Source organism: Ceratocystis lukuohia (assembly GCF_044167205.1).
Source record: "Ceratocystis lukuohia strain C4212 chromosome Unknown Supercontig4_pilon, whole genome shotgun sequence".
In the NCBI taxonomy this organism is placed as follows: domain Eukaryota; kingdom Fungi; phylum Ascomycota; class Sordariomycetes; order Microascales; family Ceratocystidaceae; genus Ceratocystis; species Ceratocystis lukuohia.
The window spans coordinates 3437842-3455092 of NW_027263523.1; the positions used below are offsets into that span (position 1 = coordinate 3437842).

General features: G+C 50.5%; 4 protein-coding genes across 4 annotated transcripts; 2 read left to right on the top strand and 2 right to left on the bottom strand.

Annotated features, from left to right (window-relative positions):
* Positions 1–69: 69 nt before the first annotated feature.
* Positions 70–576, bottom strand: HOO65_040792 (uncharacterized protein; the record flags this gene model as incomplete). The annotated part of the gene is made up of 1 exon (XM_071000739.1): positions 70–576. The coding sequence occupies one exon, from the start codon at positions 574–576 to the stop codon at positions 70–72; it is 507 nt and encodes a 168-aa protein (XP_070859635.1).
* Positions 577–1478: 902 nt separating this feature from the next.
* HOO65_040793 (putative N-acetylglucosaminyl-phosphatidylinositol de-N-acetylase) lies at positions 1479–2864 on the top strand (the record flags this gene model as incomplete). The annotated part of the gene is made up of 2 exons (XM_071002825.1): positions 1479–1846; positions 1937–2864. 2 exons carry the CDS (start codon positions 1479–1481, stop codon positions 2862–2864), a joined length of 1296 nt encoding a protein of 431 aa, XP_070859636.1.
* A 646-nt stretch (positions 2865–3510) lies between these two features.
* Positions 3511–3879, top strand: HOO65_040794 (putative U6 snRNA-associated Sm-like protein LSm3; the record flags this gene model as incomplete). The annotated part of the gene is made up of 2 exons (XM_071003061.1): positions 3511–3633; positions 3748–3879. 2 exons carry the CDS (start codon positions 3511–3513, stop codon positions 3877–3879), a joined length of 255 nt encoding a protein of 84 aa, XP_070859637.1.
* Positions 3880–6993: 3114 nt separating this feature from the next.
* Positions 6994–10500, bottom strand: HOO65_040795 (Cyclin; the record flags this gene model as incomplete). The annotated part of the gene is made up of 4 exons (XM_071002521.1): positions 6994–8540; positions 8605–8890; positions 8987–10243; positions 10297–10500. The coding sequence occupies 4 exons, from the start codon at positions 10498–10500 to the stop codon at positions 6994–6996; spliced, it is 3294 nt and encodes a 1097-aa protein (XP_070859638.1).
* Positions 10501–17251: the final 6751 nt, after the last annotated feature.

Genomic DNA, 17251 nt, shown 5'->3' on the forward strand with positions numbered 1-17251 from the left:
GATTGGGTTAGCGGGGGTCTCGTGCATGACCCAGAAGAGGAGGAATATGACTGACTCAAAGTGTTAGTATCACTGACGGGCCTTGTTGTGGCGGAGATAGAACCTACGCAAGAAAGCGGGCGGTGCATGACCGAGGATCGTCTTCCACTCTAGGTCCTGGCCATACTGATTGTACACAAAGACATCAAGCGTAAAATGAACCATGGTCAGGCTTATGGTCCACAGCACGCTGTCCATGAAACGCTCCTGGCCTGGCGTGAGATCGCCCCCATCCTCATCGTCGTCGTCGTCATTGGTGTCTTCGTCGGCCTCATCGTCGCCGTCCTCGGCAGCTGAGTAGGTAGTCTGGCCGTCGGCATGCTTGAGCCTGATTTTAGATATAGCAGGCCCCTTGTCACTGCCATTCTTAGCTTTGGCCTTCGCTCGGGCCTTTGCTGCAGCCTCGGCTTCGGCGGCCTGTTTGAATAGGTCGCGCTTGGTGGCCCATTCAATCAACGTTTCTTCAGCCGGCCCGCTGCGGTCGGGTTGGCTGAGCTTGATGCTATCAGCCGAAGGTTCTTTGCGGCGGCGGACCATTATATACTATCCGGGTGCTATAAGGAGCGTCAGGTCTAGTTTCGCAAGCTTTGGGCTTTCGATGATGCAATGACATGCTGTTAAGCAAGGCTGGTGCTCAACAAGTTGGGTAAATTGTCCCCACTTAAGTGCAGCTATTTAGTACATAATAGTAGCTTGGGTAGCATGGGCAACGGCAGCCTAGCTCTTGCCTTGCTACATGAGATACAGGAGGGGGGAGATCCTGACTTGCATGGTAAATTATGCAGGGGAAGCAGACGAAGAGAACAAGACGATGAGTGCAGTAGACCAACCACTAAAGTAAGAGACAGACACCACACCACGAATGGCCATTCCAAGCGCCAGTATGCTTGATGTTTGGTGCTCTCTTCTTTGCCCTGCTTCCGAGTGATGCTAATATTACCCCTTTTTTAATAAGCGGGGGGTTTCCTTGCTTGAGTTCAATAAACAGCTGTTACTACATCTAGCCCCTTCTGAACTTGGAGGTTTTTGGAGACAAATTTTTTGAGACAGCCCGTCGCATTGTGTGGCCTCTTGTTGATTTCTCCAATCAGCAAAATTGACAGAACCTACCCTATCTTTGTGCCTTCCACATTCTTAAAGCACCCCTGAGTTTACCCATCGCGCGCTTTATGTTGGGGAAATAACATGTTCTAAGTGTTCCCTCCTTCCTTCTTCCCATTTCTGCCGCTTTTTTGGCTGTGACCTGCGTAAAGGCGGTGAGAAGCTGTGCAGCTAAAATGAATCACGAGGGAGGTTTTGTTATTATGCAGTCAACGATTTTAGCTTTGTGCTTGTGGGTTGCCTGCTTTTTCTCTGTCTCCTGGGCATTTCCATAGCTTCTATAGTCCATGCTCTACTTTCTCTTCAATTAATCCCTCCTTGATTTGTTTCTGCCTATTATGAAAATGGTCCCTGCCGGCCTACGTCTGCACGACCCGGCCATGGCATCTCTTCTTGCCGTTGGTGCCGCTCTCGTTGCTCTTCCGGCCTTGTACGCTAGCTTAGCCTCTGCCGTGCAGCCAAGGCTGCCCACATTACGCAATAAGCGCATTTGTTTGCTCATCGCACACCCAGATGATGAGGCCATGTTCTTTGCGCCAACGGTGCTGGCGCTGACCCGACCCGAGACAGGAAACCATGTCAAGATCCTCTGCCTGAGCTCGGGCGATGCTGATGGACTAGGCGAGACGCGCAAAAAGGAACTTCAGAAGAGCGCTGTGTTGCTAGGATTGAGGACTGAGAACGATGTCTTTGTGGTGGAGAGCCCGTGAGTTGAGCGATGCCTTGACCCCCAGGCGCAGGCTGTGTACATGCAGAGTGGAATTGAATACATCAAGGCTAACCTTTTTTGCGACAGCGACTTCCCCGATTCCATGACCGCCCGCTGGGACGAAGGCAAGATCAGCAACTTCCTCGCCCGGCTCTTTACAACAATCCACTCGGCCACGCAAACCCCCATAACCAATATCGATGTGATCGTCACCTTCGATCAACATGGGATTTCCTCACACCCGAACCATATCTCGCTCTTCCACGGTGCCCAGACCTTTATTTCCAAGCTTGCCCACATTGCGAATGATGGCGGCAGATCTCCAGTTGACCTCTACACTCTAACCACTGTTGGCATGCTGCGCAAATACGTCGGCTTTCATGATGCGCTTGCCTCGCTCCTGGTGTGGCTCGGAAGCGGAACAGGCTTTGTCTCACCGCCAGCCACGGCAGTTACAGCCGATGATAATACCGGCGAAGAGGATGGCAGTGCTCGAGAAAGCCCCAAGAGCCTGATTTTCTTTAGCCCGTTCCGTGGCTCGAGCAGAGACATCCCCAGTGTGTCGCGTGCTCGCGCAGCCATGACACAGGCACATGTCAGCCAAATGCGCTGGTTTCGCTGGGGCTGGATCACTCTCAGCCGTTATATGTACCTGAATGATCTCCGGCTTATTAGCCCCATGGCGCTAGACCTTACTCCTGATGATAACTCCAGTGAGGATGCGCCAGATGATGCAGAAGAAAGCGCTGAGACAGCTAGCGATGTCGATGTACCAAATGCCGCCGCTCCCGTCCCTGCTGCGCCCACATCCGTAATAGATTCCGAGCCGAAGTCACATGAGGCGAAACATGAAAAAGAGAAACATATGCGTGAACGTGACCCGGAGAAGGACCGCGCCAAGCAACGCCAGCGCAGCGAAAAGGCGCCGTCAGTAGAAGCTGAAGCCGAAGCATCGAAAACACACAAGTCGGAACGGAAGCACAAGAAGCACAGCAGCAAGAAGTCTAAGAAATGAAGCCATTAGGCTTGAGGACGATGGAGACAAAGAGTCAGATGCCGTGTAATGAATTTGTGTTAGTCAAGACTTAGATGCCATTAATTAGGGTCTGTTGACCCTTGTATAAACACAGTGACTCTAGTACTCTCACCGCTTTCTCAACTAAGTACATCGTTGGCGTTTTGTATGCATGCCCCATTTTTCTGCCGTATCTTAGCGGTGGAACTTTGTCAGCAGGCCCAAAGCTTTGGTCAAAGGCGGGTAACGAGGCTCTATAGATGCTTTTTTGTGCATCTAACTAACCTGTTGAGTTGAACGAATCTGATCTTGTTTTCTGGTGGGCTAGTTGTGATTTTTCCTTCGCTTGACGACGACGCCTTTTCTCTCCTTCTTTTTTTCTATTTATTTTATTTACGAAGTCAGAGTTTGTTTTGACTTCCCTCGAAGGTGTGTTTCTTTTTCTTGGTGTTGGTTGCTTTGGGTGGCAGAGCGAGGGGAGATGACGATACTTGACCACAATGACGACAGCAGTGGACAATACGATGCTAAAGAACGAAAATAAAACTCTCTCGAACCTCAATGCCGCGCCCTCTGCTCCTTGCCCCCCCCCCTCCATCCGATTGTATCAAGGCCCAGCGCTAAACCATGACTCCCTTACTATCAGATGGCCGACGACGAAGCTACCTCCTCACACGTCTCGGAACCGTTGGACCTGGTGCGTCTGCTGCTAGACGAAGTTGTCTTTGTCAAGCTGCGTGGCGACCGGGAGCTGAAGGGAAAGCTCTACGTGAGTGCTCTTCCCCGTTATTTTCTTCCGAATTACCGCTGGGCTTTCTTGGCGCCTTGCTAGCGAGTGGAAAGTCAGAGACTAACATGAATGTATGCGTGTGTATTGGAATAGGGCTACGACAGCCATTGCAATTTGGTCCTCGGCGATGTCGAGGAGACCATCTATGTGCTCGAAGATGAAGAAGAGGATGAGGAACTGAAGGTGAGTTCTACTCTTGTCTTCTACTTGATTCTTGTAGAGTAGCGCCTTAGAACCAAGGATGGCGGAGACTAATACGCATGTAAACGATAGACCATTAGTCGCAAGGCCGAGATGCTCTTTGTCAGAGGTAAGTTCAATGTTGACCAGCCAGTCGGTCACACGCGGTGCTAACGCTTGTTTAAAAATAAAAGGAGACAGTGTTGTGCTTATCTCGCCGCATACGCCGCTATAGAATATGCAAATCACTATTCAGGGTGGAGACTGGAATCAAAGCGGGGAAGATGCGTTGAGTAATACTGGAGGGAGAAGACCTGGGCCCTGTGTTGACGATACCCCCAAAGCGAAAGAGGCAGAGGAATAAACATGTATAAGCAAAAAGAAGAACACAATCGTGGAGCCATTGCAAAAAAAGGACGGGGGAGGAGGCAATGTCCCAGCTTTCCTTTTCATCAGGTGGCTTGAGTTGATGCGGGAAAGCAGCCTATTATCCTCGGGGAGATGCAGCTGCTTGTCATCCAACTCGACTTGGGCTATCAGGTCTTGGGTCGGGATTACGTTGGAGTGCCTGTCAAAATTACTGCCTAGACCTATGGCTATACCTTTGTTGGCAAGGTGTGTTGGCGTAGACACTGCAAGACTCTTTTTTGCCCGTCTGGCCCGTGGTTTTGCCACAAGTTCCTCGCCAATCAAGGTATTCTTCTTTTGGTGTACGGAGGCGAGCGTGTTGCCCTTTTGCACAAAGGCAATGACGGTCTTGTGTGTTTTGCCATTACACACGGCAACATTAGGGCACGAGATTTCCCTATGACGAAGTAGCTGGGTGCTATATACTCGCCGATTTTGATCGGTCTTACATACGTTCCTTGCCTTCTTGTGCTAGGGAAGAACGAGAACCAAATAGCAAAGGTTTAGCGCAGTGCCATTTGCGCCTTGGATCCTGGTGAACGCAGAGAAGGCGGGTGGGTACAATACAGTTCAACAAGAGTACAGACACAAAACTAAATCACATGCCTTCACTAGACAGTGTTGAATTAATCCCGGCCATTCCACAGCCTTTTGTGATGAATGCCTGTGTCCTCAAGAACCGTCTCTTTGGCGTTGCTCTTCGTTTTTGCTCAAGTTCTTAGCCACCATTCGTTTCTGGCTGAGCTGTTGATTGCTGGCTCAGATCCTCTATGCCGAGATGCGCGCCATCAATTGACAACATGGCGAGAAACGAGAAATGGCAGCAGGAGTACAGTTAGGACTCCTGATACAAGACCAAGATGAGAGCGAGCTAGTTGGGATATCACGTCACAGTTATATCATGTGACACATTGAGCTGGCACCTGGGGAGGTACATACATATACATCCCTTCACTTGGTGACTATCCAAGTAAGCCAACGCCAGTTCGTGGTATCCCTTTGTCTTCAAGGGTAGTTTGAATTTAGTGAACGCAAGGGAAGTCATGCTGCGTGTGGCCTTGTTTGTTTGACAGCGAATCACTGAGTGTGGCCTTGTGCTATTATAACAAGGACAGGGAAAAAGAAGGGGAAAAAAGGGAATTACCTGATTGGCTGGTTGCTTTTTTTTTTTTTCTTTTTCCTTTTATTGTGCAAACACCAATCAATACCAATGCCCAAAATAAACGGCAAAAAGAAATCTCCGATACGGGGAATCGAACCCCGGCCTTCTCGGTGAGAGCGAGATATCCTAGCCCCTAGACCATATCGGACTTGGCAATTGTCTTGACTGCGAATCACCGATAGTCGTCTCCGTTAACAGCGACTAAAAGGCGTGCGCCCCGTCGTATTGCTGTGGTGTAGACGTAAAATAATACAATACAATACAATATTGCTGTGGTAGACGTTAAATAATACAAACAATCAATCAAAAAGGCGTGCGTTGTCTCGGTAGACGTAGTCAGAATGCATATTCAAGTTCAAGCCGTTCAACAACACCAGGTAGACGTGAAATAATACAGGAGCAAGAAGGAGCTTTCTAACCGCCCGGCCCGGGAGCTACTAGAAGATGACGTCAGGCAGCTAGCTAGCTGCTCGCGTCTGGAGCACGCCGTCGTATTGCTGTGAGCCAGCCAACAGACGTAAGAGAGAAGAAGAGAAATAAAACAGAGACCAAGAAACCTGCTTGTCCTTGTTCAAACGCGTTGAATCTAGTCAAGTTCAAGTTGGAGCGTTTCAACACAGCTTCAATGTGCAGGCTGACCTGAGTAGCTCGAACAAGCATACAACACACCCTCTATCTACGCAATTCGATATAAGGCGGGCAGCTTCCACCTGTACAGCACGGGGATTAGAGTATGGATATCACGTATAACAGACGGAGTGAGGGCTAGGGATGGTGTTCATTTTCATGATACGGCGCATTAAAACGCACGCAAGAAACTATGCAAAAAGTGACTGGAAGTGAAAATGCGCAGGCGGACCAGACGGTCTATTCCCCAGCAATAAAAAAAAGAGCAGCAAAAAAAAAAGAAAAACGGTACTGTGTGTTCCCAATGACGTGCCGCCTGATACCACCAGCTTAGCCCCATTTGTTACCGCTTTCGCCTTTCTGCTTTCTCAAATAGTAGCTGTATGGTGTTTTCTCTATTTCCTTCTCTCCGACAAGCCAGATGAGAAAACCAGCCCAGACAGGTAGTAAAGAGCAACATGAAGAGGCTAGAAAGTTCCAACAGGCCGTGAGGCGGTAAGAAACACGCAGGACAGGCAGACTTCTAAAGATGATGATGATGATGATGATGATGGTAGGGCAAGAAGAAAAGGCAAAAGACAGCAGAATACCAAGAAAAAGAGGAGGAAAGGAGAGAAAAGAAAAAGCCCGCTATAGCTTTCAACGTTAACCAAAAAAAAAGGGAAAAATAAATAACTCCAAGGACACCCATAAAAGCCGGAGATTGGTCATGACTTTGCCTAATCGGCGAGAAGAGTAACAAAAACGTACAAGCAATAAAAAGTAAAGAAAAAAAAAACAAGGGAGAAAGGGGAATAAATAACACGATAATCAGGGCTCCCGCAGCTCTACACGGTCAAGAATACAGAGTAAGGACCAGGATGTCCGTGTCCATCCATTGAACAGGAAAATAGAGAAAGAGTATGGAGAAAGAAGAAGAGTAAGACAGTGCGCCGCTCACCTCCAACACATATCGGCCGTCTCTACATATGGCGGTATTCAGGCACAATTCCAGAGCGGATATCGTTCGGCCGTCCAACGCGATGCCAGTGCATGCTGTTAGGTGTGATGGCCTGTGGAGTAAGATGGTACTCGCTAAGAGAGGTGGACCCTGGGGGATACATGAGTGTGTTGACCGTACGCACGGGTCTGTACGGGCTGCTCCGGTCATTAAGGTACGCGATGGGCGAAAGAGTCGGGTATGGGCTCCTTTGGTGGCCCGCACCTGGGGTTTGGTCCAGAGGCGTCGACACCGAGACTCCATGGGGATGCGAATGGGGCACAGCCGAGCGTAGTGTCGCGGATTGCACAGACGGCGAAAGCGGGGAACGCGGCATGGAAGTGGCCATGTTATGACTGTGGGCGAACCCAGAGTTTTGGCTGTGGCTGGGGATTCTCCCCTGGTGATTCATAAAGATATCAGGGTTCGTTCCATGGGGACTGAATCCATAACGGCCGAGAGTGCCTGGCGAGTGGCGCTTGGTAGGTGTGACATAGCCAGTAGATGATAGCTGGGTCGTGGAAGGCGGAAGGTAGGCTGGAGCGGCGGATTGAGAAAGATGCGACGAAACAGGGGGCTGGGAGATGGACATGGCCATGAGGTTCTGTGGCGGGACTCCACCATAGGAAGAGCCTGTGTGGGGATTGACGACTGAGTTGCCGACTACTGAACGGCTTCCGGACGCTAAAGGCGGCAAGGAAGAAGACACAGTGCGTGCAGCCAAAGTTCCAAAGACTGGCTGATTGTTGTTGTTATTGTTGTTGTTGTTGCTGCTGCTAGGAACAGTGGTGGCCACAAAGGCAGACTGTGGTTGTGGCACGGGTGCTGCTGCCATGGGGTTTGTATTAGTGTTGACCGTAAGATGCGGCAGAGTTAATCGCCGGGAGTCGCGAGAGGCAGGCGGATTAGCGGCGGAAGCGTAGTTGATGGGGTCCATGGGTGCGACTGAGGAGCCCAGAGGCAACGGCACGTTTGCGGTATGCGGGATGCACATCTGGCCGGAGGGCGATGTAGACAGCGTGCGGCTAGGAGACATGCGGCGAGACTTTCTAGCATCAGACTGGGGATCATGCTCCGGATAGTTACGCTTGCGAGATAAGCCCCCAGCAGACAGTGAGGGGGAGAGCTCTGGGTGGTAGACCATAGACTCGGCAGCGTTGACGCTGGCACTTGCGTTGGTGAGGGCGTGCGGCAGCTGGGCGTGCGATTGGCCCGAGGACGAGGGTATATATGCCGTACTCAGGCGCGAGGGCGAATGTGAAGAGTGGGCATGCAGGGGCTGCGGCGGCAAGTATGTTTGAGCAGCCATGAGCACGCTGGGATCAGGAGACGAGATTCTCCGGGCAGCCTCATCGTAGTAAGCCTTCATATTGGCCATGTTCTTCAACCAGGCTGACCACTGTTGCTCGCGCACAAAGAGGCTATAGCGCATGTTGCTGAGGAACTCGACTTCCATGTGGTGGATCTCATGGACGGATATTGAAGAGACATCAGCCCAGGTTTTATTCGTGTATGTGTTGTCATCGAGAACTAGACGGTTGACAGGTTAGAAGGGCAGGCGAAAGAAGATGCAATAGTAGGGGTGTGCGCTTACATTTGTTTCCGAGCATCAGGGCTATGGTCAAGAGCCTGTAGGCACTGCCGTAGTGGCCCTTGAGGTGCTGGTTGCTCCGCTTCAGGCGATAGATGAGCAGCAGGGCAAGGAGGACGACATTCTGCGTGACCTGGGTGGTAGCCAGGATGTTTTGAGTCCACTTGAGCAACTCTGGCTTGGCGATAGCCTCGGGGACGAGTCTTTGACGGGGAAGGGGGGAGCCCGAAGTGTATTGGCACGCGTCGGCGACAATTTTCCAGGGCTCTTGGATCATGAAGCAGGTCATCTAGTAGAAGCAAAAGTTAGCGAGTGCCAGATTAGGGAGGGGAAGCTCCTAACAGCATTTGGTTGGATGTAAAAAAGAAATAAAAAAGGGCCATACCTGGGCAACAAAGTCGGACAAGCTCCCGCCATTGGGGCTGATACAAGCTGGCAGGGCCATGCTGTGTAGCTCCAGACCCGTCTTTTTAGGCTCTGCGCTACTACTGTTGGCAGCGGGAGCAGCAGAAGCCGTGGACATTGCAGCGGCAGTAGTATTAGCAGCAACAGTGGCTATAGCGGAGGAGAAGGAGGAGGATGAGGGTTGTGGGTCGGCAGCAGACTGGAATGGCGGGTGCATAAGGGAGCTGGCAAGATCGGAGGAGTGTTGCTGTGATTGCTGGTGGTGGTGGAGGTGGTCGTTCGTAGAGGCCTGTTGTTGTTGTTGTTGTTGTTGTTGTTGTTGTTGTTGTTGTTGTTGCTGCTGCTGGTGCTGCTGCAACTGCTGGTGTTGCTGCTGGTGTTCATGCGTACGCAAGGATCCTGATCCGATCGCATACATGGTGCTGGCACTATCAACGGCAGTACTTGGGAGAACGGGGGGTGCCAGTGGTGCCGTTGCCGGGGCTGCAGCTGTTGCTAGCTTTGGTTGCTCGTCTTCTGCCGCCGCGGCTGCTGGTGGCTCTAGGGCGGAAGCCAGTGAGGCCGACGACGAAGACGCAGACAGGGTTGTTGTTGTGGGTGGTGTCGACGATGACGATGACGATGAAATTGGAATATGGGTGTAGCTGGATCTGGGCTGTGATTGGCTGTGCACTTTATAGGAGTCCATCGAGCCAAAGGCAGAGCCAGAGGTACTAGGGGCAGTACTAAGACTGGAGGCAGACGACGCAAAGCTGGAGCTAGCCGAGACGGAGGAAGAGGAAGGGTAGCTAGCGATGTCCAGCAGGGCAGAGGAGGCGGCCTTGGAGTCCGAGGCAGATGCAGATGCAGATGCAGACACAGACGAAGAGAAAGACGAGGCGGATGCAGCAGCAGTATTCGCAGCAGTGTTGGCAGTGGTATTACTGGGGGTGTTTGCAGCGGCGGTGGCATTCAGGTAGCTAGGAAACGGAGCAGCAGTAGCAGTGGCAGCATATGCGCCTACACCATAGGGCAGACCTGAGTGATAGACAGTGCCCATGATGGACATGTCAGGGGGGGGAGATGAGGGAGATTGGGGGGGGGGACTTTGGGCCAGGGAGCAGCAATGGTTGGCAGAGTCGAGGAGCGAGAGCGAGTATGCGACGAGACAAGATGGGCGGCAGAGTTGGGGAAGCGGACGACTTGTGGGAGGAGGGCGAGTAGAAGAGGATAGGACAGCAGCCAGAGGGAGCCGGGCCTAGTCTAGTGGACGGTGGACGGCGGAAACAGCGGCAGCAGAGCAGGGACGACGGAGGCGATGATAGCGGCAGGAGCTGTAAGAGCAGCAGCAGTAGCGGCAGTGGTGGCGGCAATAGCAGTGGCTGCAGGGTCAGAAGCAGTAGAGGTAGCGGCGAGTGGGAGGCCGCGGAGCAGGAGGGGAGAGAGACGGCTGGCAGTTGCAGAGAGAGCCTTGGGGGTCGCTGTGGTGCGTATCGAGGTCGAGATTGTCTGCATTCATGGGGAAAAGAAGAGCAAGAGGCAGGAGAGGAGGGACGCCAGGAGAGAGAGAGAGAGAGAGAGAGAGAGAGAGAGAGCGCCTTATTGTGGTGATTGAGTGACGTGATGGACGGCGAATTGTGCAATGGAAGGACGGCAGTGGCAGAGCCGAGAGGAAAAGCGCTGGTGGTTATTTTGGGGGGGGAGAGAGAGCAGTGCGGGAAAGCGAGGAGGGGGAAAAAAAGAATGGGAAAAGGCCGATGAAAAGTCGGTGTTTTTTGTGTTGTTGATGTTGATGTTTCGTGATGATATAAAAAAAAAGGGAATATAAAATAGGGAATAAAAGAAATAAAAAAGAATAAAAGAATAGAGTGCAGTCGAAAAGGGTAAAAAGCGATTTTATTCATTGAATTTAATTTTTAATCTTTGATTTTTGATTTTTGCACTCATTTTTGTTGATTTTTATTCTTTGATTTGTGCACTCATTTTTTGTTAATTTTTTATTCTTTTTTTATTCTTTTTTTTTTTCCTGATGGAGCTAGGCCAAGCTGAGAACGGAACTGGAAACCCAGCAAGCGCAGGCCCATAGAGCGCAGAGGAATCCAAGAGGATAACAAGAAACCTAGAGTGGTTTTGGCCAAGGAGCAAAAGATGTGCAAAAAAGACTGCAATTGAGACTCCAAAAAGACTCTCAAAGACTCTCAAAGACTGGGCAAAAGAAAGCAGCAAAGGGAGGCAAAAGCTCCAGCAAACCGATATAGCAGCATGCATGGCACATTGCCAAATAAACCCTCGAATAATGCTCAAATAAACAGTCTAATAGCGTGGCCCCGCTGGCCAATAGGCTGCCACCCTCTCGGCTACAGGCCCCTTTAGCGCCTCTGCCTGCCCTGGAGCCGCCCTCGAAGAGCCTAAGAGCCTGTATCTACAGGTCTTGCAGGTCGTGTCAGCCCCTACCCCCACTATAGTTCAGGCAGCTAATCATGGTCCGGCTCTGTGCCCACTATAGCTTAGACACCTATACCCATTGTTTAGTGGATCTTGCTCGCCCGCCCCTGCTGCTGCTGCTGCTGCTGCTGCTGCTGCACAGTGAGCGTCGCCGTGGCTGCTGCAAATGGGGGGGTCTTAGTCAAGGCTGGATTCGGCATATTTTTGCTCCTCTGTCGTCTCTTTTTATCCTCTCTTTCAGCCTGTCCGTCTGGTTTCTGTGGCTCGCCTTGCCTCCTGGGTCGAAGACTGCGGCGGCGCTGCCAGCTTCTTGTGTTGCTTGGCCCTCGCCTGGTCTATCGTGTCTTGCTGGTGCCAGCCCTGGTGTTTCTTTGCTGCGTTCGTGTTGCTGCGTCCGTGTTTCTTGGTCTGCTTGTGTGTCTCTGTAGCATCTCTGTAGGCATCTCTGTAGCATCTCTGTAGCCATCTCTGTAGCCATTCTCCTGCCTGTTCTCTTGCTCGTTCCCTTGTCCGTTCCCTTGTCCGTTCTGTGTGCTTCCCTATCTCTTGCCCTCTCCCCTCTCTCTCTCTCTCTCCCCTCGCCCTCTCCCCTCGTCTCCCCCTCCCTCCCTTCCCCTGCTACCTAAAAACCGAATTGCCTCTTGGGATCCCGTGAGACATGTTGCGGTTTTTTTCTGTCTGTGCCGCCGCAGCTCCACTACAAAGAAACAAGGCAAGATAAAGGACAGAACCAGACAGCGGAGGAAAGTAGGGGAAATGCACATGTTACTAACTAGTACGTGGATGTGTGGGACAAGATGGATAGTCTCCTTTCTGCCCTTTTCCACCTGGCCCTTGTGCTGCCCTGCAATCGCTCGCGATATCTGCCAGCCACTTGCGCCTGCGGTTGACAATAACATGCAGCAGAGCAGACGAGCACGGTCCAGTGTCCAGTGTCCAGTGTCCAGTGTAGATAGAGAGGCCAGGAAGTCTAGCGCATTCGCCATGTATCTTTGTACTTCCGTACGCTTCTCTGGATCTGGTATCTTGTATTCTTTCTCCCTTGTCACCATCTTGTGTATCCATGTCCACCATCCATCGTCCTTCTCCTCTTCCTCTTTCCACCCCTACTTACCCTGCCCGTCCTTCCCATGGGCTTCCCATCCATCGTATTGCCTCCGCTTACTGCACACTTATTATCCGCCAAACATAAGCCACGCACTTGCCTGCCCGCCAGCTTGCCGGTCGGTCCTGTTTTTGGCAATGTCTCTCCTGTCGCCCGTTCTCCCTTGCTCTTTTGCTCTTTTGCTCTTACGCTCTGCGTCTTTTCCTCCTTGTCTCCTCTCCTCCGCCCTTTCTATCGCTATTCCAAGCCCAAAGAGCCATTAGCAAATACAATATCAACGTCGCCGCAAAGCCAAGTTAAAGCAAGGCACACACACACACACACACACACACACACACACACACGCACTCCAAGAACAAAAGCAGTAAAAGGGCCACAAAGAGTAATAGCAAGACCCGAGCATGGGTAGTAGAGGGCCACAGGGGGGGCCAGACTAGAACCAACAGCACCTAGACTGACTGTATCTGTATTTACACTTCTGGTCTTTTGGCCGCCATTTCGTCGACTTTCCTCTTCCTCCTCCCCTTCCTTTTGCTTGTATTGCTCCCCCTTCTTTCCTTCTCTTGTTTCCCCCTTCTCCCCTTGCTATGTGACCGGGCCTAACGCTCCCAAAAATGCGTCGATGCTAAGGTCTAGCTGGCGCCAATATTACGACGACGACGACGACGACAACAACAACAACAACGACGACAATATAACCACCACAGACACGGAAGGGATCCAGAATACGCAAACCCCCCCGAGGAAAATAAAACAGATGAGCAAATATGAAAACAGGCCCGCAAAGTCAAGATTGGAGGGTAGAGCAGAAGCGGAAAAGAGGCTAGCTAGTTGTTTTTGATCCTAGCTAATTCCTTGATATATCAGGTGACAAAGGCCCAGGCCAGCCCGAGCCAAGCAACAAAAAAGCCATTTTTATTCCAACCCGGTTCAGTGGCCGAGCGAGATGAGACGAGCACCAACAGCTTGTTGCTTTGTTGGTTGGGAATTGAGGCTTGACATACATCGTTTTTTTGGGGCCGAGAACATAAGACGTCTTTGACTTTAACAACCCAGGTGTTTCTTGTGCACGTCAGTCCCATCAGCCCACAACCCACAGTCTGCATATACACACTGTGCATAAATACTTGTGCCATGCTAGCTGGCCAGCAATTGTGCTGCTGTTTTATTGTCGTGCACTGTTACTCTGCCATGCTGCTGCTGCTGTTGTTGTGTTGTTGTTGTTGTTATTTTTGTTTACTTGCACAACGGGGTAACTGCCTTTACAGATTCTAGATTCTAGATTCTAGATTCTTTTGCTCTTTCCTTTTCCCTCTGCCTGCCTCCAATCTGTCTCTTGCCAATTTTACATAAAACAAAACAAGTGCAAACCCATTTATTTACCCACTAACCCAGGCTCTATCCTTCACTGTGTCGGCTCCAACTTTTGTGACAACAAAACGCCATCAAGAAACAGACATAAAACATGTTGCGCCGTTCGCTCTCACTGCTTCCTTCTTTTCGTTCTTTCCTTGGCTCGGCTTGATTTGATTGCTCTTGTTCCTTTTTTTTTTTTTCGTCCTAATCTCTCACGGCCTTTCAATTTATCATCGAATTAATTTATTGCCTGATTCGCTCCTTCCTTTTTAGACTAGGCAGGCGCTCTTTGGCTCTTCCCACGTCCTTGTACTATAGCCATATATGTAAGGGTCCATAACCCTGTCTGCAACCCCGTTTTGAAAAGCCTCTACCGGCATTAACATATTAACATTGGCATCAGCATTGGCATCAAAGAGTCGGGCCAGAATTAGAAGTCTTTCATTGTTTACGAAAATACCGAAAAGAGCAGAAGAACAAGTCTGAGCAGCTGGGCTAATCTCCCAGCTGAGTAGAGAGAAGAAGAAAAAAAAAAAGGAGAGAGCGATAGAGAGAGAGAGAGAGAAAGAAGCAGAGACACACACGCACACACACACACACACACACACACAGGGTTTATTGGCACAGTCTACTGGCTCTGACTGGACTTGGAGTGTGTGCCTGCATTATATTGTATAGCCAAACGAAGGTGCTGATACGATGCTATACTTCCTCCCCTCCCCCTTCAATATACCCATACGCACGCATGTATTCATCCATTTCACATGACATGGTCGCTGCTTTCTCGCTCCCCTTTCTCTTCTCCCTTCTTCCCCCCCCTCTTCCTCCTTTGCCCTTCGCCAAGTCCACCAGAGAGGCAATTATCGCGCTTCTGCTTGCTTCTTACTCTGTCTTGTCCATCCGTAAAACTCACTGCATCCAATCACATCCAGCTGGGGCTTAGCCGAGGTGAGCAGCCAGCCCAGCCAACAGGCAGCACGGGCAGCAGAAAATAGAAAAAAAAAAGCCTTGCGTGAAGCGAATGGGAACTTAGTTTTACGTCTCCCTTCTGCATGATTGCTCAAGTACAAAAAAGAAGAAGAGGCAAGACAAGGCGAATCTCCCCCTCCTCTCCTTGAGCCTGGACAGAAGGAATGATGTGTTTCTTTTTTGCGCTACTAGGCTTGGTCTGATAAATGGGCTGATGGCTGACACTTTGCAAGTTTCTCCACTCCATCTTTCTGCTTGGTTCGGGGTTTCATGGCTCGCAATATCAGGACCACCGCCGTAGCCATTTATCGTCGGATAAGGCAGGCTGCTGCTACCAGAGGACTTTACCCTTGGCGGTTATCTCCGTCGCCATTTCCATTTCCAGCGTGTGCTTTAGTGCGTTCAGAGCTTTGACAGATGCTATATTTCTGAGGCTAGCGCATCTAACCCACTACACGAGGGGCGGTAACGTTTCCCCACTTCGCGGCCCACTTTTATTCCAGCCACTGTGAATAAGTAACTTGCTTCCCTTCCCCCATCCCAGCAGCCTCCAAGCACATCAAAGCCAAACTGGATATGTAAGCAAGCCTTGGGCGTGGACTTGAAACTGCATGCCATCAGAACGGCCGAGAAAAGGAAGGAGCGCAAAAAAGAACGAAAAAAAATATTCAAAAAAAAACGAAAACGAAAACAAACGGAGAAGCTTCAAAAGTAGAAGAAGGCAGGAGTGACAACAAAGCAGAAGGCGCAAAGTGGATGGATGCAAGGCAGTAACTAAAAACGACCAAGCCCGTCCGATCTTGGGTGGTGGATACTTATGGCCCCAGAATTTCCGAATAGGCGCTTTGTGGTGTGTCGATTTGTAACCTAGTCAAAGTAAAGCCTCATTAGCGAGACAAAGGGCAATGGCGAAAGGCTCATTCTCATTGCCTTGTGCCTTTTAGTAGTCCAGTGGCCATATGACTGACTGGGCGGACGGAGATGGATGCCTATGCTGTCTCCTTTGAACCCGACAAGCTGAAAGACGAAAAAAAAAAAAAAAAAAGCAGGACAAACAATACCCGCGGTGCAAGAAGCCCATCCCAACATGGTCATTGATTCGCAAGGCTCCTTCTGGTCCTGTCTGGCCTACGTTTCCTTTCGTTGGTTATTAGATACCCCCAAGCCAAATTACATCAAAAGGGCTAGTAGTGAAGAGGGCTGGGCCTGAGGCGAAAGATCGGAGACACTGTGAAAAGAAAAAAAAAAGAATAGAATAGAAAAAACGAAACAAAGACAAAAGTTTTTTTTCTGTGGACTTCAAAGTGCACCGCGGCTTACGTAGCGGCATGGCTGGATGATAACAGCTGCTACGCAGAGACGTGCATAAAATGACATAACACACGCACACACGCACACAATGTGCCTCGCACACAGCCAGACATGTAGTCTCTAAAGATTGCACTTGCTAAGCCGCTGCGCATCACGAGTTGCACCTCGCTGGCCCCAAGAGCATGGTTTTTCCCTCTTTGTTTGGTTTTGACGTGTATTCTGTGTGAATTGATCCGTCAATCTCGCTACGGGCTCTTTCTTATCCTGCTTTGCGACCAGCTGGTTCGACGAAAGCAGCATCACGTTTCTTTCTCTGTGTTCACGTTGTCTTATCCTTCGGGTTTTTGCACAAGAAGGGAGTTGGACGCTGGTCGGGTGAGCATTCTCGGGCGGCATTGGCTGGAAATAACGTAATGAAGCTACGGGTTGTGCAAAGCCACATTGGTCCTAATGAAGCTTTGCCGCAACTATAGCCATGTACGAGCCCATATTACGTCCTGCTGCTGGTAAGGGAGGAGGAAGGGGGCTCATCAAGCAGGAAAAACCAAAAGACCACTTTAGATGACACCCCACGACCTATAGACAATGGCCTTATCATTACTGCGGAGAGCCTTTTTTCCGGCCCCAACCAGCTCTACCGCAGTGCCAGGCAAGATGCGGTTTCACTGCAGCGATGACTTGTGTGCCACCACCATCAAAAAAAAAGGGAAAAAGAAATAAAAAAAAAAACATCAGCCGTCGACAAAATGGCACTCACCAGCGAATGGGGGAGGGGGAAGAGGGACGTGCTATTGCCGAGAAAAACTGGCCGCTAATAGTATTCCAAGAATGGGCCATAACATATGAGATAAGGGGATAAATGTGAATGCGCGAGCGAGCGTGAGAGCCTTCTGCTGCGCTGGCTGGACACTAACGCATCCTCGGAAGGGGAAGACACGATGGTTACACAGACGTTGGGTTACCGTGGGCTCTGGTGTGACAAGATTCACTAGGGTTAGTGACAATATACACTAGGGTTTTACATCACGTGTTCACGTTTTAGCGTGGTGACATCACGCGACACTTTGGTCTGTGCTCTTC